General features: G+C 44.6%; 1 protein-coding gene across 1 annotated transcript in view; it reads left to right on the top strand.

Moving 5' to 3' along the window:
- Nucleotides 1-27,359, top strand: part of LOC124020489 (reelin-like) — a 266,814-nt gene that overhangs the window by 182,714 nt on the left and 56,741 nt on the right. Inside the window, exons 25-38 of the mRNA XM_046335735.1 lie at nt 8,234-8,420; nt 8,811-9,016; nt 9,521-9,692; nt 10,010-10,216; nt 10,726-10,961; nt 18,614-18,771; nt 19,080-19,287; nt 19,821-19,897; nt 20,090-20,248; nt 20,448-20,642; nt 21,568-21,696; nt 22,050-22,194; nt 22,459-22,599; nt 23,641-23,818. Of these exons, the coding sequence (XP_046191691.1) occupies nt 8,234-8,420; nt 8,811-9,016; nt 9,521-9,692; nt 10,010-10,216; nt 10,726-10,961; nt 18,614-18,771; nt 19,080-19,287; nt 19,821-19,897; nt 20,090-20,248; nt 20,448-20,642; nt 21,568-21,696; nt 22,050-22,194; nt 22,459-22,599; nt 23,641-23,818 (2,398 nt within the window). The remainder of the gene's footprint in view (nt 1-8,233; nt 8,421-8,810; nt 9,017-9,520; nt 9,693-10,009; nt 10,217-10,725; nt 10,962-18,613; nt 18,772-19,079; nt 19,288-19,820; nt 19,898-20,089; nt 20,249-20,447; nt 20,643-21,567; nt 21,697-22,049; nt 22,195-22,458; nt 22,600-23,640; nt 23,819-27,359) is intronic.

Consider the following 27,359-nt stretch of genomic DNA (forward strand, 5'->3'; position numbering starts at 1 on the left):
CTCCAGACCCCTTGGGGAAACGATAGAAAGGGTAGGCTCATTCCTGTCGCATTCACAGCCATATAAGGAGAAATTGGAACACAGCGCCTTCAGAATCTGGGGCATTTTCTGTATGAAACTTCATCTTGGTTTCGCCTGTAGCATTAGTTCTGGGGCACTCACAGATAATATCTTTGCAGTTTTGGAAACGTCAGAGTTTTTCTTTCCAAAGCTGTCAATTGCATGCATAGTCTAGCATCTTTTCGTGACAAAATATCTTGTTTAAAACGGGAACGTTTTTTATCCAAAAATTAAGAGAGCCCCCTATCTCGAAGAAGTTAAGCAGTCCTCCAGGACTGTTTCCAGGTATGACCGTTTAGATTCATGGTTGGTGGACATATTCCCCACAAAGTGGAGTGGTCGCTCGCAACGACGTGATATGCCCTTTCTGTTCAAGGTGGAAGCAGATTGACTTTTCTGATTTTGAGTGGGCTTGGCTTTAACGAAGCGATTGACCTTTTTCTTCGACACCTTTGTATCAGTATATAGACAAAGCTTGGGGGCTTGTTTCTTGATCAAGCGGGCCCTGGATAGGGTCTTGAATGAGAGCGGGAGAAATTAGAACTTTACCTTCTTGCTATGGGTGTTAATTCCTGCGGACCTGGTGTCCGTTAATTCCCCGTCTAGTCCTTGTGACTTTTCTCAAATTGTTCTCGCTTTAGTTCTTCCCGTAGTGGAACTTCTGGAGAACATTCGTCTACGTTTTGATCATCCTTTACCCCTTTGTTACCCTTGTGCTCTGACACTTTTTGTGGGTTGAGTGCAGGAACGTAGCGAACACGTAGCAGTAGTCATGTTAATGGCGTCGTACTTTACAGTTATTTCGACCGCTGAGGTTATTTGGAATCATGGTTTCGTGGAAGAAACTGTTGTTGTGCGTCATCTCTCAACGCTCCAATACCTGATAATGCACCCTCTAACTGGAGTGAGTGCTCCTGGTCAAACTTCAAATCCAAGTGGTCTTACTGTTGTGAGCTTTTGATGCCTCAAAAACTGTGCTTGCAAGCTCTCTGAGTTGTAACTTAGGCAAGCCAACGTGGGCGGCAGGGCCCAAGTAGGTAATGAAGGCAGGATACATGTTCGACAGGAACATTTGTTTAAAAGGTAACAGGTCCTCCATGCCTGTTTCAGTGAGTAGGCCAAAGTAAGCTGAACGAAGCCTATGATAGTAAGCTCGTGGGTGTTCGTTCCGAGCTTGTTTGATGGTGTTAGCCAGTGAGCTATCGTGTTTGCGAGTCGCGGAACCACTGAATTCTAATTTCAAAGCTGTGGCAAGTTTAGCGTGGTCATTTAGCGGGTGTTGCTGTTGTAGACGAATTAACCTTGTCACGTGTCTATTCGACGTTTGCTTCAACAGGTAAACCCTGTCAGAAACCGTAGCATTTGGGTAGCCATCCAAAGCATCCTCTATGTCAGCTAGGTACGTCTCAGTATCGTTTGGCTGACCTGGAACGGGGTCAAAGGTGGGGAAATTCTTGATGAGTTTGTCAAGGTATTCCGCGCAAAGCGGGCAGAGAGGGTTGGTTTTGTCCTGTGGAGAGATTGGGGCCGAAAGGCCAAGAGGAGAAGCCAAGCCTTGTTGTTGTTGTTGGCCAAGAGGTGCAATATTACTTAGTGCCGAATGGCCAAGAGGAGAAGACTGAGGGCACATGAGGGAGGCAAGCTCTGAAACCTATCGTCTTTACTCCTGTGAGTACAGGGCTCCGGTTGCTTGCATTGGTAGTCACGCTGCAGAGCGTGACTATTCTGGACTTCCTCCAGATGGTACCTAAGGGTGGTATTCTGCTGCATTGCAGAGTCCACTTGAGCGCTTAGAGTACTGATTTTGGACACGTGAGTGTCACACTTGCTCCTTTTGGTCTCAAACGTATCTGTCATGGTTTGCAGATAGAGGTCTTGAGTACGGAGCGAGAGATTCAGTGACGAGACTTCCTCCGCTTGCTTAGAAATTAATATTTCCATCTTCATCACCTGAGTTCTCTCATCATTAATTTGGTCAACGACCTTAATGAGTTCTGCTGATTTGTCATCCAACTTTGTCATCGTGTTCATTAACTGATTGTCTTTGATCTGCAGCGTTTTGTGTAGAACCATGTTACTTTTTCCTAGTTCAACAAAACTGCATGCATGTTATCAAGTTGAGCGCTCCTGTTTGTAGATAACTCAGATTTATCTAGTTTGGCGTGGACATCATCGTATTTAGTTTTGGATAAATCAAGTTGTTCCTGTAGCATATGTTATTGTTCCTGTAGAAGACAATTTTGTTGAAGAGCTTGTGCTTGTTCATCGTCACATGTTTTTGCAATTACATTTAATTGTTCAGTTTTCAAGAGCAGTTCAATAGCTAGCAGAATTTTTCCCTTTTCAGCATTTGTCATTGGTTTCCCGGTTCTCTCCACCTGTCCCTTTATGTCTCCCATTACCTGCTCGTGCTTCAGCTGTGCACTGCGGTATTGGACAGCTGCCAATCTCGGATGGCAAGACATCAGGGCTAGACTGGAGAGAACCTTTACGAGGCCTGCGCCCCATGGTTGATTTTGGAAAGCGTTGTTGTCTAATGGCATAATTAGGGTTTGTATCGCTGCTGAGGTCAGTGATCAATCCATTTGCAGGTGGAGGTTCACTAATTAGCGGGCGAGTGGGGACTACCCCCTCTGATAGCTTGCACATTATTAGAACATTTTGAAAGGAATTTCAATTTTTTTCTAATTTTCCAAAGTTTGGTTTTGGAATATATTGGGACCTGCAAAGACTATTTTAATATATTTATAGACGGTAATGAACCATCAGTACTGGACAGTTCTGTGGAAGTTGGACGTGAATGAATTTGCAAAAGCAAATTGAATTAATCAATGGTAATGATTAATCATACCTGGATAGGCTATCTGGGAATTAAACGTTAAATCAAGTTGGTTCTTCTAGGTTACTATTGCAAATCTTAAAGTTGTTGTAGTTTTTTGCGTTCAATGGTACCGAATTCCTAGCTGCAGACTAGTAATTAATATCAAAGACTTGTTCTTATTCTGTCGGTATCTATAGTCTAAGAGTTTAACGACATTGTATGGTTAAAAGATTCAGCAATGGTCAACCTTTGTCCTCTCCTAATGGATAAAAACATGGTCTGGTGATAATTTCTCAAAGTTGGGTTTTATTCGGAATTGCAGAAAAGGGGCTGTCCCAGGATGCCTGACCCTAAACTGGGCTCAAGGGCGGTCCTCTGATTTAGTTCAAATCAAAAGGGAATTGTATTTTCCTTCATTAAACAGTCCAAAATCATATTACACAATTTTACGAACAGTATCATACTCACTCATTCATCTTATACAACAATTATATGTAAACCTCATATCTGAGGCTATTACATAAACAGCGTTATGGTAATGTGGCCACACTGTCTCCCATGAGCTTCCCCAAGTTGTAACAAACAGACCAGATCATAGCTGGATTCTTCACCGATCTTTTATACTTTCTCCGGAACATGAAATTTGTTCGTACATCAAGTTCTGTGAGGTGGAAAAAAATCCTTTGTGCTCTATGGAAATTTACTCTGCCTCTTATACTATGTGGCAGGGTCTTCTCAGGAATTTACGACCTCTCTCTGACCACAGCAGCCTAGTTGAAGGAGGCAAGGGGGAGGCAGGGAGAGGGGGATGGGGCTTTCTATACCCAAAGAGGGCAATGTCATGAAACAGCTTTGCACACTCTTGGCATTCTCTCAACCAGCTTCATGAGGTAGTCACTGGAATGCATTTAAATTAACATGTGTGCCTCTTACAACTCCCCATCCCGGATCCGGGATCGTGACTACAGCTCAAGCTCATTACCATAACGCACAATGCGCAAAAATATTCCTAAAAATATTTAACCTCCACACATTAACAAGTCCAATAGCTCAAATGAAAGATAAACATCTTGTTAATCTACCCAGTAAGTCAGATTTCTAAAATGTTTTACGGCGAAAACATAGCACATATTTATATTAGATAACCACCGAAACAAAAGGCAAACGGCGGCCATTTTGTCCCAGAAAAAAATAAAATTTAAAAGTAGGATTAAAAAATAAATAATTCACTAACCTTTTGAAAATCTTCATCAGATGACAGTAATATTACATGTTACACAGTACATTTAATTTTTTTCAAATAATATGCCATTTATATCCATAAATCTCGGTTTACAATGACGACATTTCAAAAAATGCTTCTCAAATGCCCGGAGAAATGATGATAGCTCCGACAGATAACGTCAGATAACAAGCAATAAACATGACCAAATATACATGTTCTACACATATTTACAAAGATACACTTCTTCTTAATGCAACCGCTGTATTACATTTATTTTTAACATTACAGACATCGTTCACTGGGCTATACTATGAGTCAGCGCTCAGATATTAGCAGTATGTCTCCTCTACGTTTGGAGTCCACAGAAACCACAAATAACCACATAAATATTCCCTTACCTTTGATGTTCTTCCATCTGAAGACGTAGAAGGAGTCATACTTACCCAATACATCGTTTGGTTTCACGTTGTGTGTCCCTGTATTAGCATATGCTAACAGCTTCAGTTGAAATGCGTAAAAAATTACTTCTGGTCCAGCACTGTTGCGCATCAAAACTTCCAATTTACATATTATATGTCGATTAAACTGGTCAAACGATGTGCAAAATCGAGCTTTATGATGTTTTTAGCATGTAGAACAAAGAGCAACGCTAACAGACAATCCGGCTTGAAATGCTGCATCATGGAAAAAGACGTAGTCCAAATCGGCCACGCGCAAAAGAGTGCATGATTTTCAGAGGGACACGAGCAATTTCACCCGCCAAACGTGCAGGGCTCGTGGGATTCTCACAATGAACGCGCCACGTGAAAGCTGACATCGCGCTGAAGAGATAGAGACTGTTCCTGGATCTGTAGCTCCCTGGGAAGGGTGTGGCTCATGACGTCAAAGTTGAACCAACTTTTCTCTTCACAAGAGAGAGTTTGGGAGAAAGGCTGCCCTTTCAGTTCTGCTTTACATAGAGACATAATTTAAACGGTTTTAGAAACTTTAGAGTGTTTTCTATTCAATAATAATTTTTATATGCATATATTAGCAATTTTGGGAAAAAATATTTTCAGTTTACTATGGGTACGCACTTTCTCCAACTGGGGCAGTATAGAGGAGGAGTCATAAGAGGTTAATTAAAAGTTACTTTGTGGAATTTCTTTCCTTCTTAATGCATTTGATCCAATCAGTTGTGACAAGGTAGAGGTGGTATAGAAGATAGCCTTATTTGGTAAAAGACCAAGTCCATATTTTGTCAAGAACAGCTCAAATAAGCAAAGAGAAATGACAATCCATCATTCATTTCAGACATGAAGGTTAGTCCATGTGGAACATTTCAAGTGCAGTCAGAAAAACCATCAAGCGCTATGATGAAACAAGCTCTCATGAGGACCACCACAGGAAAGGAAGACCCAGAGTTACCTCTGCTGCAGAGAACAAGTTCATTAGGGTTACAAGCCTCAGAAATTGTAGTCCAAATAAATGCTACCCAGAGTTCAAGTAACAGACACATCTCAACATCAACTGTTCAGAGGAGACTGCGTGAAATCAGGCCTTCATGGTTGAATTGCTGCAAAGAAACCACTACTACAGGACACCAATAATAAGAAGAGACTTGCTTGAGCCAAGAAACATGAACGTGTGATCTCCGCATGTGTGGTTCCCACCGTGAAGCATGGTGACACTGTCTGTGATTTATTTGAATTTAAGGCACACTTAACAAGCATGGCTAACACAGCATTCTGCAGTGATACGCCATCCCATCTGGTTTGCGTTCAGTGGGACTATGATTTGTTTTTCAAGAGGACAATGACCCAACACACCTCCAGGCTGGGGTAAGGGCTATTTGACCAAGAAGGAGAATGATGGAGTGCTGCATTAGATGACATGGCCTCCACAATCGCCCGACGTCAACCCAATTGAGATGGTTTGGAAGTAGTTGAACCGTAGCGTGAAGGAAAAGCAGTCACATGTCATCAACAAAATCTTAAACAATAGGCCTATAGCAAATGCAGCACATGGCATTCATTTTTCACATGCAAATAGCACTTTTCAGTACTGCCCAAGGCATGCCATTCCACGAGAGCATTGTTTATTTTTCATTATTTGAAGCAATGGGCCCAATCATTCCTACATGACAACAAAAACATAAACAACAGAGTGGGCTCAGCTTTGGTTTCAGGGATATGTTCAGGTAAAAAATGGACTGATCCATATTCTTTAAGATCAAGGGATATTTAATTCATTGGAACGATTGGAAATCTGACAGTCTATAGCCTAATTGTGTTACTAACTGTATTGAAGTGGGGTGGCAGGGTAGCCTAGTGGTTAGAGCTAGTAACCGAAAGGTTGCAAGTTCGAATCCCTGAGCTGACAAGGTACAAATCTGTTGTTCTGCCCCTGAACAGGCAGTTAACCCACTGTTCCTAGGCCGTCATTGAAAATAAGTATTTGTTCTTAACTGACTTGCCTAGTAAAATTAAATAAATAAATAAAAAGTAGAAATCAATAGGTTTACAAGCCTACATAAAGTGGAAAGCAACAACCATTTATATTATTATAGCCAGCTATATAAACTCTAACTCTGATCTATCCTGCAATAGATGTTGTTCAAATGGCAATATTCATTTTTGTTGTCTTCTAATGCTTATGCTACTGATAGAATTTTGAGCAAGTAACAGCAATAGCCCTTTTCAAAAGGAAAATGTATGCACATTGCAACATGCATGACTCAAAGTCAAAATACAACTTCTCACCTTCATTTGCATCTTGGTTATTTATTTCACTGCATTCCTCCAAAGTAGAAATTATGCCGCAGGAAAATAAAAAATCTCTCAAAACCTCTGTGAGCTGGTTACTCTTTGGAGTTACTCCAAAGAAGAAGGTGTCTTCACAGGCTCACTCATGGGCGTAACTACATGAGGACACTGAGGTCATTTTTTCTAATTAAAAATATAACAAATTTAAAAATATATATTTTGTACACAATCAAGAAAATAAATTATGGGTCAAGATCTTAATATTGCTCCCAGCGTTGATCAAAGCTCAAAACGCTTATATTCTTGATCTGACTAAGTTCTAATCACGTCTGCCTCTGCGATCGAGTGGAATCATGAACAGTGGTTTGTTTGATATGTTCGCCTGCGTCCCATGGATTTCGCTCCCAGATTTGCCTTTTTAGCAGTTTCACCACTCTCTCAAACGGCTCAAACGTTAAACGTGCCTGAAACGTTAAACGAACTACCCCAGCTCGATGTTGTCTCAAGTAGGCTGCTGACAGTATGTTCATGAAATGCCGGACAAAAGGCCATTTTAAAACTGTCCCGCGACTACTGACGTGTCTACAGACATCCCCTAAACAAACAAAAACCGCATAATGAGTGCACTGCTAAATAGTCGCTTATAGATTTGTCAGTCAGTCAATGAATGCATGTAGAAGGAGACAGAGGAGAGAGAGCGAGAACGGAAGCAAGAGGTGAGTACAGTGGTTCCCAAACCAGTGGTTCCCAAACCAAACCTATCTTCCTACAGACCTACATTAAAATGCATAAAAAATGCAAACAATACAGTTGTAAAATGTGATACGTTTTTGTTCATATCGGTGGTTGTTTGTCTTATCTCCATCACCCACTGGAGTAGTTTACCCATTACCCACCTTTTTGTTACCACTACTTCACTTATATTAATACAGAATCGTAAGTAATATTCTAATAATTCGTAGACAATGTGATAAAAATATCACCTGTGTGCTCCATTGATGTCTGTTTGTGTGTAGCTTGATTAGTAATGCCTAGGAATACAAATGTCAACGCTTTGTAATCTGGGAAAAGAGATATGTATGTTGAGTTAATGATATTATGCAATTCATTGATACAACTGAATGAACAGTCGCTGGTGCTACATGTCAGTGTGAATCATTTCTCATATTTCCCCCTTTCAGGGTTGTAGTAACATTGCAATTGTATAGCAAATAGGCTATGTGTTTGTAGCTCGACTTAGGTGATAATGGCTTTGTCATATTTGCTTGTTTTTGCTGTTCTTGAAATAGCATTAAAAAAATAATGATTGTATAGAAATGCAGTAATGAGCTTGGGGAAACCCTTTATAACCCTTTATAATTTCTTATAATCTCCTCTCCCCAGGTGTGATGAAGGTTTCTCAGGTCCAGACTGCCAGGCATCCTCTCCTCTTTCTTCCAGCATCCTGTCAGACTTTGAGTCCCAGGATGGTCTGCTGGCCGTGTGGCAGGAGTTGATTGGTGGAGAGGTGGCAACACCTGACATGGGCTGTGGGGTGGTCTCCTCTGGGTCCTCGCTCTACTTCAGCAAGGTAGGATGACACACACACACACACACACACACACACACACACACACACACACACACACACACACACACACACACACACACACACACACACACACACACACACACACACACACACACACACACACACACACACACACACACACACACACACACACACACACACACACACACACACACACACACACACACACACACACACACACACACACACACACACACACACACACACACATTTACACAAAGTGACATATATATATATATATATATATATATATATATATATATATATATATATATATTGTCAGGTTGTATACTGGTTGTATAAGAAAGTTAGCAACCAGGCAAAGATAACAACCATTAAACAACATTATTATTATGATGTGTGTAACAGGCCGGATTGAGGCAGCTGGTGAGCTATGACCTGGACACAGAGTGGGCAGAGTTTGTGCAGTTTTACCTGCGTGTGGGCGGAGACTGGGTACAATGTAACATGGCAGACAGCAGGGAGGAAGGAGTGCTGCTGCAGTACAGTAATGACGGAGGAATCAGCTGGGGACTCATCGCTGAGATGTACTTCACTGACTTCACCAAGCCACGGTAAGGAGAGAAGGGGGATAGAGGAGAGAGGGAGGGAGGGGAGCGAGAGGTGCTGCAGTACAGTAATGACGGGGGAATCAGCTGGGGACTCAACGCTGAGATGCACTTCACAGTCTTCCCCAAGCCACGGTGAAGAGGAGGGACTGGTTCCTCTCAAGGGTTCTTCCTTTGAGGCTACTATGCTTTTGCGTGCTGTTGGGGGTCTAGGCCATGCAGATTAATGTATGCCACATTGTGACTGGTGATGTAAAAAGGGCCTTATAAATGTGATTGTCTGTCTGTCTGTCTGTCTGTCTGTCTGTCTGTCTGTCTGTCTGTCTGTCTGTCTGTCTGTCTGTCTGTCTGTCTGTCTGTCTGTCTGTCTGTCTGTCTGTCTGTCTGTCTGTCTGTCTGTCTGTCTGTCTGTCTGTCTGTCTGTCTGTCTGTCTGTCTGTCTGTCTGTCTGTCTGTCTGTCTGTCTGTCTGTCTGACCGGCATACTGTCTGACTGATGTCTCCTCCCTAGGTTTGTCCACTATGAGTTGCCACAGGCCTCGAAGACCCCATGTACCCGGTTCAGATGGTGGCAGCCCCTTCACTCTGGGGACGGCTACGACCAGTGGGCCATTGATGATGTCATCATCTTGTCAGAGAGAGAGAAACACATTATACCTATGGCCAACCCCACTATGCCACAGGTAAGTCTCTCATTGGCTGACAACCCCACGCTGCCACAGGTAAGGATTTCATTAGTTGAAAATAACTGACAATCCCATTGGCTAACACTGAGACAGATGATAACAAAGGCCTTCTATACTTTGTGGCAATCTATCTGATTCTGGGATTTAGTGGTCAATATAATCACAAGGAAATATATACATTTGAAATTGTGTATAAGACATGCCTGAATGTCTGAGCTCACTATGATGCCGAACGTCAGCTATTTGTCTTCTGTTGCAACTTATTGGCTGCAATGCAGCACCATCCTTAACATCTGCTATCTCCCTGTTTGTAGAACTTCTATGAGAAGCCGGCGTTTGACTATCCTCTGAACCAGATGAGTGTGTGGCTCATGCTGGGCAATGAGGGTATGGAAAAGGAGAGGAACGGCAGCTTCTGTGCTCCCACCCCCTCTGCCATGGTGTTCGGGCGATCTGACGGAGACAGGGTGGCAGTGACCAGAGACCTGGTCCTAAGACCAGGGTGCACACTGCAGTTTAAGGTATGTGTACAGTCTCTCTCGCTCTCTCGTTCTCATTCTTTCTCTCTTCCTCTCCTCTCTCCCTTGCTCTTTCACTCTTCTCTCTCCTTCTGTTTCTTTTCCCCTCCTTTCTCTCATCTCTCCCTCCTTCTGTCTTTCTCTCAGGAATTTTTAAGTTGAACTTCTAACACTTTTACAGGTTTGTACATAAGGCAATTACATTTTAAATGTATTTTATGTGTTTGTGTAATGTTTATTACTGACCCCAAAAAGTGGATCTAAAATAAAATGTCCCTGTCAATTCAGTTCAAACGGTCTTTATTGAATGGGAAACACATTTTTCACATTGCCAAAGCATGTGAAAAACAATTAACAAGTGAAATAAGCAATCAGGAATTAAAAGTAACCATTACACACACACTCTCTCTTTCTGTCTGTCTTTCTCTCCCTGTCTGTCCCTTTCCCCCCTCCCCCATCACCCCCCTACCCTACCCTTCCCCATCACCCCCCCCCCCCTCCTTCTTCTTCAGTTGAACATCGGTTGCGAGTCTCAGTTCAGTGCATCGGCCTCAGTCCTGCTGCAGTACTCCCATGATGCTGGCCGTACCTGGGCGCTGGTGAAGGAGGGCTGTTACCTAGGCTCCTCTGGGGCGGGCGGCTGTGAGGACAGTGGGCGGGAGCTCAGGGAACCCACTGTCTATGCCACGGGAGACTACGAAAGCTGGACCAGGGTTACCATTGTCATCCCGCGTAACGTGGCTGCCAGGTAGGGGAATATTATGGGGTGGGGTCTTTGATCAATAACAAAGACACAATTACATGTACGAAAGACTGTGGGATGGTATAGGTTCATGTTCAGTTCATTCAATATTGGTAATTCAAGCTGGATTTGATTTAGTAACCAAATTTATGAAGACTGACAGACTTTCAGTGGTAGAAGTAGGTATATTGTATTTCTTGTTGGAATTGCCCTGGTTTTGGCGGGGATGCCATCCCTGTCACTTCGGCACGGCTTCAGGTGTATTACTGAAGCTTCTGTCACTGTGGAGGAGTTTCGCCGTAGGAGAGAAGGTAGGCTATGAAAAGGTTGCTTATTCGTCACGGATGAATAAAATGGTGGTGTTTTTTCTTAAAGAAGAGTATCTTGTTGATTGTATGTTTGAGCATGGTGTCCTTCTTAAAGGTATGTTTATTCAAGTTACAGTGGTTGCTCATCTAAAAATGTGGTAATATTATGGTTTAGTACGATACCCTGCGTCACTACTTCATTGCTGCAGACCAGCGCAAGTGGGAGTTAGAGAACTGATTATGCTTTTGGGTCCCAAGGCGCTACTGTGGCTTTTACTGACAATGAATGGGTGACATAAACCAAATAGAAACTGATAATGGTGCACAACTTCAGTATTTCTTACTAAAACTGTTGTTACCCTAAGCGTTTTATTCTAAGAGAAACTTAGACTACAATTAGGTGTGGAAATGTTAGGATTATTTTGCTCTTACTGCAGCACTGTAGCCTACTCCCAACCGGTAACATTGTTTTGTGCCTGAGTGGTGCAGTGGTCTAAGACAATGTGTCTCAGTGCAATCTACATTGCTATAGATGCTGGTTCAATACCTGTGCTAGCTGTGACTGGGAGAGCCGTAAGGCTTTTGGTTTCTCTCCCTCACCCCATGTTCAAGAATGGCCCTTTTTCTCGCTCACTTTACCTTATTTTGAAAACCTAATAATCTAAAAAATATTGTTATTTTTTAAACAAAGCGATTATTATTATTAATTTATTTAGAATTATATAAAGCCCCTTAGATATTCTTACAGATATATTATTAATCCTGTTTGTCACAAGCGTAGCAGGCTGTGAATTCTGCAAACAAGGTTTCTTGGATGGGCCATTAGCAGGACAATACAGTATATATTTGTCATATTGGTCATGGCTCCCGAGTGGTGCACAATGGGATATCCTTGCAGTTCTTCAGCTGAGATAGCGGTGGGCGCACGAAGCTCAAGGCACGAGGGCAGGGGGCACGGGGCACGGGACGGGCCACAGAGCAGCGCACAGAAGATGGACCTAGCCCATGGGGAAGGAAGGGGGGGGGGTCTTACCGAGCCTTTCCATAAGTCCACGCAAGTTTCTTCAACTGTCTTTTGACTGTGATTAGAGCGATGTTGATGTTGTGCCGTGATGCCAGCAGATTACAGATGGCCTTTGCTGAACGCTCATCTTCTTCATTCATCAGTGAGTCGATGGCTTGAATAGTCTCGCTGGAAATGGAATACAATGTCAAAATCTGCAGCATACAGTAAAGATCAGCATTAATTATGCCTACTTTACAGTATTGTTGCCTACTGTACCTGTTCATTTTCCTGGGCTTTCGCATTTGGCATAACTCAGGCATTTGATGATAGTGTTTGTGAATAACACTGTCCGTCACCAAAATCCCCAAGTCTACCAGTATTTTTTAAATGTCTCCAGTAGATTTTCCATTCCTCCTGAAAGCCCTAATCTGCTCATTTAAATTAATAGAGATCCTGGTCATAGGATGAAGATTATTGTTGTTATGTTGTTACAGCATAATCAAAGTGAGGACAATCTGTGATCTGCTGTATACTTATAGCCTATTGTAACCTGAAAGTCACACCTTTCCAAGTACTCCTCACCCCGCCCCAATCGCCTACATTTAATTATTGATGGAGATCCATATAGATGACAAAATAGTTGGGGAAGTGATTCCATGGCACATGGTTTATGAATTGACATGCAATGTTCTGTTCATCCTGAAAGCCCTAACAGTCAAATTAATTCTCTGCGTTGCTACAGATGCTGCCGCTGATTCGATACCCATGCCAGCCACAACCGGGAGATCTATGAGGCAATGCACAATTGGCCCAGCGTTGTCCGGGCTAGGGAAGGGTTTGACTGGCCAAGATTTCCTTGTCCAAAACCAACAGATGGAGAAAACCTACACCATTCGAGCAATTTATTTCAACAATAATCTTCATTTTAATTTGACTTTACAAACAACGAGGGCTTAATTATATTCTTCGGAGCCTAGACCTATATAAAATAACTTAACTGGCTGAGGTAGGCTATGAGGCTTAACAGCCTTAACAGCCTAATAGAAGTAGGATTTGTTTTATTAGGCCTACTTACAATTGCAAATGGTAAAAAATGTAGCGTGCTACATAAAACAATTATTTAAAGAACAAAAGGCTGTCTGTGTCGGGATAGCCTGCTCTTGTAACGACATAATAAACAGAACGTGTTTTGACACCTGCATTGTTTGCTGGTTGGGGTTTTAGGCTGGGTTTCTGTACAGCACTTTGAGATATCAGCTGATGTACGAAGGGCTATATAAATACATTTGATTTGATTTGATTTGAACATACTGTCAGCTTGAGATGTAAATATCCCTGGATAACCTCACACAATAATATTAATATTTACTAAATAAAGTCATGCAGGCCACTAAGTTACTTATTCAATGAGAAAAGTAGCATTTCCCCTCAGACACAATCTTGTAGATGTCTGGTTTGATGGATGGATGTGATTTTGATGTCAGTCCTCGATTGACTTGTGTGAAAGACAGTTCAGTCCTGGCGTGAGTCTATATTGCGCTGATAGAGGAAAATTAGGACTCGCTGGTGTATGTCGATCAAAACATTGTTAGCACATAAAATGCTAGTTTCTTTATTGTGCTGTATTCCTGTATGCCACCCAAAATGCTCACAGGGACTCGGCACTCCTGAGCGCATCCCTGATTTGTCTCGATATCTGGAATTCAATCAGCTCAGTTTAAATTGCGGCCTCATCTAGCGAGGGTATAGTTTTCTTAGCACGGGAGGAGTATTCTCCAACTGGGTGGACTGTGAGAGGATCACATACAAATGCAATGAAATCCTTGGGCAGACATGCTGTAGTCTTCCAATCTGGTGGATAAGTTGTCCCTCAGCTGCTTGATGAAATCTTCCATCACCTCTGTGTTAATGCTGCGGTCTGGTCCAAATTGAACAACTCAAGCTTCCTAGTAAAGGCCTCAAATTTCTCTTTCATGTCCACGACTGTTTCCCTCTTCCTTGTAACTGCAGATTTAACACGTTTAAGTTACAGAATATGTCCGCAAAAAAATCTGTGTGGAGCTTGAAGTTAACGATTCAATGTTTCTGCTCCAATACCATTAAAGGTTTGATGCTTAGAATCATAATTACGTCTGAGATTGAATTATTTGCAGTGATATTTTAATTGCAAATAAGACACACTGGTTTTGTTATGCTGGTGAATGAGGACCCAAAAGCGACTTAACGAAAACAGAGTCTTTATTCCAGTATAAGACAAAAGTAATAATCCTGGATATAACAAGGAGAAAACAAAACAGGAAAAACTTAAATCCACTCGTAGTAGCGAGGACTGACTGGAGACTCGACCATAGACTGCAGGTTGCTTCGGGAAGGCACCGACCGTAGCAGACTAAGACACCTGCTCACACGCAGCATCTGAAGAAGACAAAACACGACAGGGCTGGACCAGGACACAGAACAGCGAACATCATACAAGGATCCGACAAGAACAGAAGCGGAAAACAAGGGGAGAAATAGGGGCTCTAATCAGAGGGCAAAATAGGGGACAGGTGTGAAAAGAGTAAATGAGTGAGTTAGGAGAATGAGGAACAGCTGGGAGCAGGAACGGAACGATAGAGAGAAGAGAGAGAGGGAGGGGGAGAGAGAGGGATAGAAAGAGGGAACGAACCTAATAAGACCAGCAGGGGGAAACGAACAGAAGGGAAAGCACAAGGACAAGACAATATATGACAAAACATGACAGGTTTGGCATTGGGAAAAGATGGAGAGATGAAGGCATATCTCTCTATACATTCTTCTCTGAAACTTCGATTTTCATTATACACCTTTCCTCTTGATACTTTTTGAGAATTACATTGTATCTTGCTATCAAGCAAATTGTTCTGAACAAATGTTGACTTTATAAAAAGTAGTGTAACCTACAGTAGGCAACGTACTGTAGACCAGTTTTTCCTCACCAATCAACGCACAGAGAAATAGACCAAAATAATAATTGAATAGAGACATAATGATGATTTGATCAGATCAAAAATCATATCTTATTGCCAGTGAATGTATTATGTACTAATCATATGTGTTAAACATGTTAAATGTGTAGTGTAGGCCAATTAATTGTGCTAATATTATATACTTATAATGCTCTGGCCCGTCAACTATTGTCTCAGAAAAAAATTGTCACATGGCCAAACCTAGTTGATGAACCCTGATATATAATATGTCTTACAGAGCCTTTCCATAAGTACACTCAAGTTTCTTCAACTGTCTTTTGACTGTGATTAGGGTGTGGAAACGGTCACTTTGTGCAGTGACATATTTTCCTAACGGAGTGGTGCGGCGGTCTAAGACACTGCCTTGCAGTGCAAACCGTATTGCTACAGATGCTGGTTCGATCCCCATTCCGGCCACAACCGGGAGACCAATGAGGCGACGGGGGCTTTTGGTTTCTCTCCCTCTAAAAGAATAAATAAATAATTATACATAACAAACTGGCTTTATTTACAAATTAGTAAGAATGTCTCACCCCATATTCAAAAATTGCCTTTTTCTCGCTCGTTTTAGGTTATTTGAAAATGAAATCATCTCCAAAATATCGTTATCTTTTAAACAAAGCGATTATTATTATTATTAATATTAATTCATTTAGAATTATATAAAGTCCCATAGAAATTCTCACAGATCAGATTGGCCCTAGCAAAAAATGCCCCTTAGACATTAATTTAGAATCCTCCAATCCTCTAAATCGAATGATTGGCTGAAAGTCACGTCATTGAACAAACTAGTTTTGATATACTGTAGGCCTACCGTAGGCAACATTGAGTAATGTGCTGTTAAAAGTGGTGTAGGTCTTATTTATTTAAAAGCATATTGAAGTTAGAAGCAACAGGATTTGAAGCAATAGCCTACCCGCTGTGGTCAACTATGTCAGCACCATTTCGCTGTGCTCTGAGACAAGCATGGGGACTGATCTTGATAAATCAATGAGATTTTTATCTTCACTGAATCTCCGTTTCACAAGCAAGGTAGGTTGATAGCTTCAATGGCGATGACAGCTGTTCCCTGTTGGTCTGTGATAGGCTGTTCCTGGGGGACGATGCTGGCACTGTTCACCAACGTGATCGGGGCTACCAGGCTGACAGGACATCAGAAGCCGGCAGCAGGGCTTCATTGCACCCAGCGGCTTGAGAGGCTATGAGGAGCCTACTCACTTGGGTAGCCACTGCACTGGAAATCAAACTTGTGGTCAGTGATGACTCTCCATCTGTACCCATCTCTACTGAGTTCTGCTAGGGGGTGCTTCAGACTCACAATTGAGTTATGTTGCGGGCGCAGAGTCACTTGGCCTCCGGGAGTACCCTACCATGGATACCATGATAGTTTAGTTGTCATGGTTCTCCCGGATTGGGAGATTTTAGGGCGGAATCCGAGACTAAAGCCGGGACCCCCAGAGTCTTTAATGCGGACTTGAAAGCCAAGGTCCCTCTGCTCTCTTGGCCGCCTTACCAACACGGCCATGCTGCTGCAGGCCTACCTGCAGACACTGCTGTTCCGGCTGCAGAAGGGCACAGAGGAGCTCCTCCTGGAAGCGATGGGGTGTCTCGCCTGCTTTTCCTGCTCCACAGAGCACAGTGCCATGTCTGGCTGGCACAATCCCGTCTGCCATCTGCTCTCCAGAGCACATTTGCCAATCACCCCAGGGCTGATGTTTGGCCCAGGGGTTGATGACATTCTGGAGCAGACCGATAAAGTTCGTAGGGACCGTGAGACCCTGAGACGGTGCATGCCGCCTCCTCAGGCCCCGGGTCCAAGACGGACCGTCACCACCCAACTGCACCCGAGCAATGGTGAGGTCCCTCTCCTGCTCCCTCACCTCGTGTTGAATGACGACAGCAAGGATGGGCACAGCGTGCAGTGGAGCAACAACCTGTCAACCGTCACCACCATAGGGATGTGCCTGGGGGACCCAGGCGATCAGGGTGCCAGGGGATAGGCAGGCCCTGGCAGGACCCCTTATACACCCTTCCCGGCCTCGGCCGCTGCTCCTGGTCTCAAAGGGCAAAGTGGGAGGAGGGTGTGGAGTCCCCCTGGGTGTGGTCCACAATGCTCGACGGGTAGCGATGCCGGCCTCTGTCCTTCAGGGGCCTTTATGTCACTACGGTGGCCAACCCACTGAAAAAGAAAACCCTGGAGCTGGAGATCCAGGGGCAGGCCGTGTCCAGGGACAAGTGGTTTGTGATGCTGGACCTGAGGGATGCGTACTTCCATGTTCATGTTCACCCAGCTCATTGGCAGTACCCCCGATTTGCTTTCGAATGGACGTCTTACGAATTCATGGTTCTTCCCTTCGGCCTCTCCTTGGCACCCCAACACTTTCACAAAGTGCATGGTCGCTGTCCTGGCACCTTTCATGTCCCCAGGATTGTTGATCCTCAATTACCTGGACGATTGGCTGATTTGTGCCCCGACCAGGACACAGGTCCTGTCAGATAGAGACATGCTCCTGACCCACATCGGCAAGCTGGGCATTATTGTAAATGACAAGAAGAGTCGTCTGACGCCCACCCAGAGGGTGGCCTTCATTGGCATGGAACTGGACTCAGTCCTCATGAGAGCATGCCAGCCCACCAGAATGGTTCAGGTGATCTTATCTTGCCTCGTCCACTTTCGGCAGAGGTGGGTGTTATTTGTCCTGACCTGCCAACACTTGTTTGGCTTGCTGACGGCGGCCTCATTGCTGATTCCCCTGGGCCTGCTCCATCTCCGACCTCTTCAACTGTGGCCTGCACCTGAAGCGTCACTGTCACCGCCAGCTGCAGGTGAACACACAGTGCCTCAGGGCATTATTGTGGTGGAGCTGTCACTCCTTTCTCTCAGGTGGTGTGGAGATGCTGAGGATGTGCCACCAGCGGCTGGTCAGCACAGATGCCTCGCAGATCGGCTGGGGGATGTGACCAAGAGCAGGTCAGCCAATGGCTGTTGGCTACCCCCTTGGAGTGGCAGGCACATCAATACACTAGAGCTCCGGGCTGTACTGCGAACTTTGTTGAAAACAGCAGGTCTGGGACAAGGTAACACGACTGGTGAACAGCTCAGAGTTCCATAGTCTGACCCGGTGAACAGATCAGGGTTTATTGTGTTGTGGGTTCCCAGACCCAATTAATTATTTTTTTAAACTCTCTCTCTCTCTCTCTCTCTCTCTCTCTCTCTCTCTCTCTCTCTCTCTCTCTCTCTCTCTCTCTCTCTCTCTCTCTCTCTCTCTCTCTCTCTCTCTCTCTCTCTCTCTATCTCTATCTATCGATCTATCCCTTTGCTCTTTCTCCTCCCCCCACACACACTCTCCACTTCAGTAAAACGAGGTTCCGGTGGTTCCAGGAGAGCAGTGTGTACAGGGACGCTCCAGCCTTTGCCCTAGATGGAGTCTATATCTCTGAGCCCTGCCCCAACCACTGTGGAGGACATGGAGACTGCATCTCTGGGGTCTGCTTTTGTGACATGGGATACACAGGTACATAATGATTGTAGAGAGGATGGGGGGGAGAGAGGGGGGAGGGAGAGAGAGAGAGATGAAGGAAGAGGTAGGGAGAGTATGGGGACATGGGGTCTGTATCTCTGGGGCCTGCTTTTGTGACATGGGAAACACAAGTACTGAGGGAGGGAAGAAATAAGCAGAAGGAAAGACAGAGAGAGAGAGAAAGAGAAAGAGAGTGGGGAGTTCTATCAGTTCTATAGGAAGAGTGAAAAAGAGAGGGTTCTAAAAAAGACACTCACCTAATGATCCATTGTTAATCAATTAAATCCTTGTGTGTACTCCAGTTGAGCAGGACAGCTGCGTGCCAGCGGTGGCCAGACCTACAGAGTTGGCAGAGGGCTTTGAGAGCAAGCTGAGCCCGGTTTGGCAGACCCTGAGTGGGGGGCAGGTTGGAGGGGGCTGTGGCACCATCAGCGAGGGAAAGGCTCTGTACTTCAGCAGCCCTGGGAAGAGAGAGGCACGCACTGTACCTATGGATACGACAAACACACGGTTAGTATGATCACACTGCTGTATTGAATATAATTGAAAGTATGCTCTACAGCCTAAAGATGTAGAGCAGCTTTAGGCAACTTCTTGAGGAAGTTTGCTCTAAACCTCCAGTGTTAACATATTTAATTGATTCAGCTAATTATATTCTACACCCCCTTTCTTTCTTTCTTTCTTTCTGTCTGTCTGTCTGTCTGTCTGTCTGTCTGTCTGTCTGTCTGTCTGTCTGTCTGTCTGTCTGTCTGTCTGTCTGTCTGTCTGTCTGTCTGTCTGTCTGTCTGTCTGTCTGTCTGTCTGTCTGTCTGTCTGTCTGTCTGTCTGTCTGTCTGTCTGTCTGTCTGTCTGTCTGTCTGTCTGTCCGTCCGTCCGTCCGTCTGTCCGTCCGTCTGTATGTCCCCCTCCCTCCCTCCGTCCCTCCCGCCCTCCCTATCCCTCCCTCCCTCCCTCCCTCCCTCCCTCCCCCTCCCTCCCTCCCTCCCTCCCTCCCTCCCTCCCTCCCTCCCTCCCTCCCTCCCTCCCTCCCTCCCTCCCTGCAGACTTGTCCAGTTCTACATCCGTATTGGAGGGAAGAATGTTGGACCCACCTGCACCAGACCTCGCTCCCGCAACGAAGGTGACTCTCCATCTCTACTGAAAACCTCCAATTCAAGCTCTGACAGACTCAAGTTTGTAGACCTCAATAAGGCTCTCTTCTGCCTCTGCGTGGTGGCTCTTTGACATTGCATGCATGCTGTTGCTGTTATAATGGTTTTCTGGCTGCTTCCTCTCCTCTACTTTATGACCTCCCTCGTCTCCTCTTTTCCAGGAGTGATAGTCCAGTTCTCCAACAACAACGGAGTTCAGTGGCAGTTCCTACGTGAGCTGGACTTTGGTTCCTTCCTGGATTCCCAGGTGGTCACCATCGAGCTGCCTCCACCCGCCAAGACTCCCTACACTGTGTTCCGCTGGTGGCAGCCACAGCAGGGTGAGGCCGCCAACCCCTACATGGATCACAGGGACACACCATACAGTCATTGAGCCATCCATACAGTACTTGCAGGGACCCATGTAAAGAATGTGTATAAAGCAGAGGCCACACAGTGTATCCTTCCATACTCTATCTATCTCTCCCTCTTTGTCTCCTCTTCTCTCTCTCCCCCACCTCTCTCTCTCTACCACTCTAGGTAAACACTCAGCCCAGTGGGCTCTGGATGATGTTCTGATCGGTATGAATGACAGCTCCAGGACTGGCTTCCATGATAAGTTTGACGGGACGTCTCCTCTGAGACACAACTGGTACCGCATACAGGGGGGAGAGATCACTGTAGACTGTCTGTCCCTGGACACTGCTCTGTCCTTCAACAGCGACACCACTAGCAGTGAGTTAAACTACAGTACACACACACACAGACAGGGAAACGGGAGATGTCACAGTTGTCTGTCTGTCTCTAGACACGGCCCTCTGATGCCACAGACAGTGTGTCCTCCTACTGCACGCAGACATGCACACTACACACCCCTTTCTTTAATCCGGGCCTCAAAGATTTAGCCTACATGGGGAAACAGGAAACTAACAGAACTACTGCCGATCTTGAGACTGGTATTCACACCATACCATCAACATGACACGGTCAACTCCTACATCACAAACAACCCAGGCTGCATTGAATCAGCCATTTCCACCTTATGGCTTCTTCTTCTCTTCTTATGGCAGCAGCCTTGATTTAACATCCTGGTTGTTATTTATGTGTGCATCTAGCTGTGAGCGGATTGACTTTGTGCAAATATTACATTACATCCAGTCCCATCCATTACCCCAGACATAGCAAGAGCAATTTTCCAACGTATCTATAAATATTACAGCCCAGCTGGGCAGCACGGCACATTCCCGCATGCATAAAGTACTGTTAAATGTGATGTGTATTACCGTGAATGTGGTTTGTTTCACTGCCATCTCAGACTGTGTGTAGGTTGTTACTAAAGTATATATTTTAGATCAGTACTCATAGTTTACCTGATACCCAAACCCACCTATTGTTTACCACAACTTCTTTGTTGACCACGTGTGCCACTGCGCTGTCCAGTTCTCACAACGTAAAGATCCAGTTCTCACAACTCTAACCCGTTAAGGCCCTCTCTTGACCATCTTGTAAGATTACTTGTTAGATATTACTGCACTGTCGGAGCTAGAGGCACAAGCATTTCGCTACACTCCCTTAACATCTGCTAAGCATGCGTATGTGACCAATAAAATTGTGTTTTATTTTATTTTATTTGACCTTGTCACTGTCTCTCTCCCTGCAGAGAAGCCGCGGTATGCAGAAAGCTGGGACTTTGAGGTGTCAGGCTCCTCCTTCCTGCAGTTTGAACTGTCTATGGGCTGCAGTAAGGTTGCCACCTCATCCCACGGTGTCAGGCTGGAGTACTCCACGGGTAACGAACTGTAATAACCGTCATGGATGATCCTTTATAAATGATTATAAATGACAGAAAAGTCAACAGAAAACTCATCTAGATCCAGGTGCTGGTTTTGGCGGGAACAACTATTATTAGAAAACAACAGGCCAGCCATTTCTGGTGTGTGGTTTTTATTATTGTTTTTAAATTCTTATACATGCTTATAAATATTTACAAATGCTTTTTACATGGTTATAAATTATACAAATGCTCATGAATAGTAATTATTATAAATGGTTCGACATTTTTTCAAATATTTACTGAAAAGTTTAAAAATGGTTCCTAATGTTTATACATGGAAGTTATTAAAACGTATTACCACCCCACAGACTGTGGGCGCCACTGGGCCCTGCTCACCCCAGAGTGTGTTCCACCTGCCATCGGCTGTGCCGGCTACACCATGAGCTCAGTCTACACCGCTACACAGTATATCCGCTGGAGGAGGGTTACGGTGTACCTGCCCAGCGCTGCCAAGTATGCGTGTGTGGTGTATGCATGCGTGTTTCTGCATGCATGTGTGTATATGTGTATATTATTAGTTTGCTTAGTGGCACATCAGAGCTTGTCTCTTTAAAATGTATCCTTGTGATTTTAATATTACAGTCATAAACAAAATGATACTATTTAAGCATTGTAATATAGTAACACTTCATTTGAACTATCCTTCATAACCCTTTATAATAATGCCATAAACATGTCATTAAGATTCATAGCATGTGTTCTATTCTGTGGTTGTAGTTCTCCCAGGACTCGGTTCAGGTGGCTCCAACCCCACTTTATCCCTGGGGCGGACGGTTGGGCCTTGGACAACGTGCTGCTGGCCCCTGGCTGCCCCTGGATGTGCTCTGGACACGGACTCTGTGACAACGGATGCTGTTTGTGAGTTACACAAACATATACACACACACACACACACACACTGTCTCACAGTATTTAATGTTCAGAACTTTTGCATGGAATTTACTGGAACTGTGTTATATTATATGTGAAAACCATAGGGGGTGCTGGGGGTTATTTATATATATATATTCATTAAATCACAAAAGTGAGTATACCCCTCATATTTTTGTAAACATTTGAGTATATCTTTTCATGTGACAACACTGAAGAAATTACACTTTTGAATCTCGTCAGTCTATTCATGCGAGAAATTGCCAAGAAACTGAAGATCTCGAACAACGCTGTGTACTACTCCCTTCACAGAACAGAGCAAACTGTCTCTAACCAGAATAGAAAGATGAGTGGGAGGCCCCGGTGCACAACTGTGCAAGAGGACAAGTATATTAGAGTGTCTAATTTGAGAAACAGACGCCTCACAAGAACTCAACTGGCAGCTTCATTAAATAGTACCCACAAAACACATTTCATGGGAATGTTGCAAGAACATTCCTGTGTCCAGTTTTCTTTTTTCATCATTATACAGAGCATTAGGAAAGTATTCAGACTCCTTCCCTTTATACACATTTTGTTACGTTACAGCCTTATTCTAAAATGGATTAAATTAAATGTTTTCCTCATCAATCTCCAGCAACTGGGAGACTTAGTCAGGATCGAGAGACCTGCAGAGAACGATCTGCAGAGAAAAATGGGAGAAATGTTGTGTTACCTAATCCAAGTTTATCAGTCTCAACGTCAACAGTGAAGAGGTGACTATGGGATACTGGCCTTCTAGGCAGAGTTGTAAAGGAAAAGCCGTATCTCAGACTCACCAATAAAAATAAAAGATTAAGATGGACAAAAGAACACAGACACTGGACAGAGGAACTCTGCCTAGAAGGCCAGCATCCCGGAGTCACCAAATATGTTCAGACATGTAATTTTGGTTCGGATACCAGATTTAGCCTATGCCTGGACTAACAACGCTTACTATGGATATGAAATAAACAGTCACCTCACCTGTAACCCCCACCCTCTAAACAGGTGTGACCGGGGTTATGGCGGGGCCCATTGCGTGCCCTTGGCCCCCCTCCCCTCCATTCTGCGAGACGACTTCAACGAGAACCTGGCGGCGGAGCAGTGGCCTGAGGTGTATGGGGCTGAGAGGGGGACTCTCAGTGGGGAGCCCCTCAAATCTGGCACTGCACTAATCTTCAAAGGGGTATGGGTTCAATTGTTTAATGTGACCTATACCGTACACACATTTAAGTGACACACAAACATACAAACTCACACATTATCTGCCTAGAAGACTTAGTAAGTGTACTTTATCATTGATTATAAACTCAGAAATAAAAGAAACATCCTCTCACTGTCAACTGCATTTATTTTCAGCAAACTTAACATGTGTAAATGTTTATATGAACATAACAAGATCTAACAACTGAGACATAAACTGAACAAGTTCCACAGACATGTGACTGACAGAAATGGAATAATGTGTCCCTGAGAAAAGGGGATTTCAAAATCAAAAGTAACAGTCAGTATCTGGTGTGGCCACCAGCTGCATTAAGTACTGCAGTGCATCTCCTCCTCATGGACTGCACCAAATTTGCCAGATCTTGCTGTGAGATGTTACCCCACTATTCCACCAAGGCACCTGCAATTTCCCGGACAATTCTGGGGGGAATGGCCGTAGCCATCACCCTCCGATCCAACAGGTTCCAGGCGTGCTCAATGGGATTGAGATCCGGGCTCCTCGCTGGCCATGACAGAACACTGACATTCCTGTTTTGCAGGAAATCACTCACAGAACGAGCAGTATGGCTAGTGGCATTGTCATGTCAGGATAAGCCTGCAGGAAGGGTACCACATGAGGGAGGAGGATGTCTTGTTTAATTTTTTTATTTCACCTTTATTTAACCAGGTAGGCTAGCTGAGAACAAGTTCTCATTTACAACTGAGACCTGGCCAAGATAAAGCATAGCAGTGTGAACAGACAACAACACAGAGTTACACATGGAGTAAACAATAAACATGTCAATAACACAATGGAAAAAAAGGAAAAATAAAAAAAAGAGTCTATATACATTGTGTGCAAAAGGCATGAGGAGGTAGGCAAATAATTACAATTTAGCAGATTAACACTGGAGTGATAAATGATCAGATGGTCATGTGCAGGTAGAGATACTGGTGTGCAAAAGAGCAGAAAAGTAAATAAATAAAAACAGTATGGGGATGAGGTAGGTAAATTGGGTGGGCTATTTACCGATGGACTATGTCCAGCTGCAGCGATCGGTTAGCTGCTCAGATAGCAGATGTTTAAAGTTGGTGAGGGAGATAAAAGTCTCCAACTTCAACTATTTTTGCAATTCGTTCCAGTCACAGGCAGCAGAGAACTGGAAGAAAAGGCGGCCAAATGAGGTGTTGGCTTTAGGGATGATCAGTGAGATACACCGGCTGGAGCGCGTGCTACGGGTGGGTGTTGCCATCGTGACCAGTGAACTGAGATAAGGCGGAGCTTTACCTAGCATGGACTTATTGATGACCTGGAGCCAGTGGGCATGGCGACGAATATGTAGCTAGGGCCAGCCGACGAGAGCATACAGGTCGCAGTGGTGGGTGGTATAAGGTGCTTTAGTAACAAAATGGATGGCACTGTGATAAACTGAATCCAGTTTGCTGAGTAGAGTATTGGAAGCTATTTTGTAGATGACATCGCTGAAGTCGAGGATCGGTAGGATAGTCAGTTTTACTAGGGTAAGTTTGGAGGCCTGAGTGAAGGAGGCTTGTTGCGAAATAGAAAGCCGATTCTAGATCTGATTTTGGATTGGAGATGTAGCCAGACACCAAGGTTCTTATAGACGTCCACATATTCTAGGTCGGAACCATCCAGGGTGGTGATGCTAGTCGGGCGTGCGGGTGCAGGCAGCAAACGGTTGAATAGCATGCATTTAGTTTTACTTGCGTTTAAGAGCAGTTGGAGGCCACGGAAGGAGTGTTGTATGGCATTGAAGCTCGTTTGGAGGTTAAACGAGAGGTGGATCAGGGAATCGCCCACAGCAAGAGCAACATCATTGATATATACAGAGAAAAGAGTCGGTCCGAGAATTGAACCCTGTGGCACCCCCATAGAGACTGCCAGAGGACCGGACAACATGCCCTCCGATTTGACACACTGAACTGTCTGCAAAGTAGTTGGCTAAGTCTACTGAGTCTGCCGATAAGAATATGGTGATTGACAGAGTCGAAAGCCTTGGCCAGATCGATGAAGACGGCTGCACAGTACTGTCATTTATCTATGGCGGTTATGATATCGTTTAGTACCTTGAGCGTGGCTGAGGTTCACCCGTGACCGGCTCGGTAACCAGATTGCACAGCGGAGAAGGTACGGTGGGATTCGGGATGGTCAGTGATCTGTTTATTGCCTTGGCTTTCGAAGACCTTAGATAGGCAGGGCAGGATGGATATAGGTCTGTAACAGTTTGGGTCCAGGGTGTCTCCCTCCTGGAAGAGGGGGATGACCGCGGCAGCTTTCCAGTCCTTGGGGATCTCAGACGATATGAAAGAGAGGTTGAACAGGCTGGTAATAGGGGTTGCGACAATGGCGGCGGATAGTTTCAGAAATAGAGGGTCCAGATTGTCATGCCCAGTTGATTTGTACAGGTCCAGGTTTTGCAACTCTTTCAGAACATCTGCTATCTGGATTTGGGTAAAAGAGAAGTTGGGGAGGCTTGGGCGAGTAGCTGCGGTGGGGGGGTGGAGCTGTTGGCCGAGGTTGGAGTAGCCAGGAGGAAGGCATGGCGAGCCGTTAATGCTTGTTGAAGTTTTTGATTATCATGGATGTATCGGTGGTGACCGTGTTACCTAGCCTCAGTGCAGTGGGCAGCTGGGAGGAGGTGCTCTTGTTCACCATGGACTTTACATTGTCACAGAACTTTTTGGAGTTAATGCTATAGGATGAAAATTTCTGCTTGAAAAAGCTGGCCTTTGCTTTCTTGACTGACTGCGTGTATTGGTTCCTGACTTCCCTGAACAGTTGCATATCGCGGGGACTATTCGATGCTATTGCAGTCCGCCACAGGATGTTTTTGTGCTGGTCGAGGGCAGTCAGGTCTGGAGTGAACCAGGGGCTATATTTGTTCTTAGTTCTGCATTTTTTGAACGGAGCATGCTTATCTAAGATGGTGAGGAAGTTACTTTTAAAGAATGACCAGGCATCCTGATGCTGTGATGCTGTGATACACTGCCTCAGACCATGACGGACCCTCCACCTCCAACTCAATCCGCTCTAGAGTACAGGCCTCAGTTTTAATGCTCATTCCTTCAACGATTAACATCACGCCCGGAAAAAAACGTGACTCGTCAGTGAAGAGCACTTTTGGCCAGTCCTGTCTGATCAAGCGACGGCGGGTTTGTGCTCACAGGCGACGTTGTTTCTGGTAGTGTCTGTTGAGGACCTGCCTTACAACAGACCTACAAGCCCTCAGTCCATCTTCTCTCAGCCTATTGCGGACAGCCTGAGCACTGATGGAGGGATTGTGCGTTCCTGGTATACCTCGGGCAGTTGTTGTTGCCATCCTATACCTGTCCCGCATGTGTGATGTTCGGATGTACCGATCCTGTGCAGGTGTTGTAACATGTGGTCTGCCACTGTGAGGACGATCGCTGTCCGTCCTGTCTCCCTGTAGCGCTGTCTTAGGTGTCTCACAGTTCGGACATTGCAATTTATTGCCCTGGCCATATCTGCTGTCCTCATGCCT

This window comes from Oncorhynchus gorbuscha, unplaced genomic scaffold (genome assembly GCF_021184085.1).
Source record: "Oncorhynchus gorbuscha isolate QuinsamMale2020 ecotype Even-year unplaced genomic scaffold, OgorEven_v1.0 Un_scaffold_835, whole genome shotgun sequence".
In the NCBI taxonomy this organism is placed as follows: Eukaryota; Metazoa; Chordata; class Actinopteri; order Salmoniformes; family Salmonidae; genus Oncorhynchus; species Oncorhynchus gorbuscha.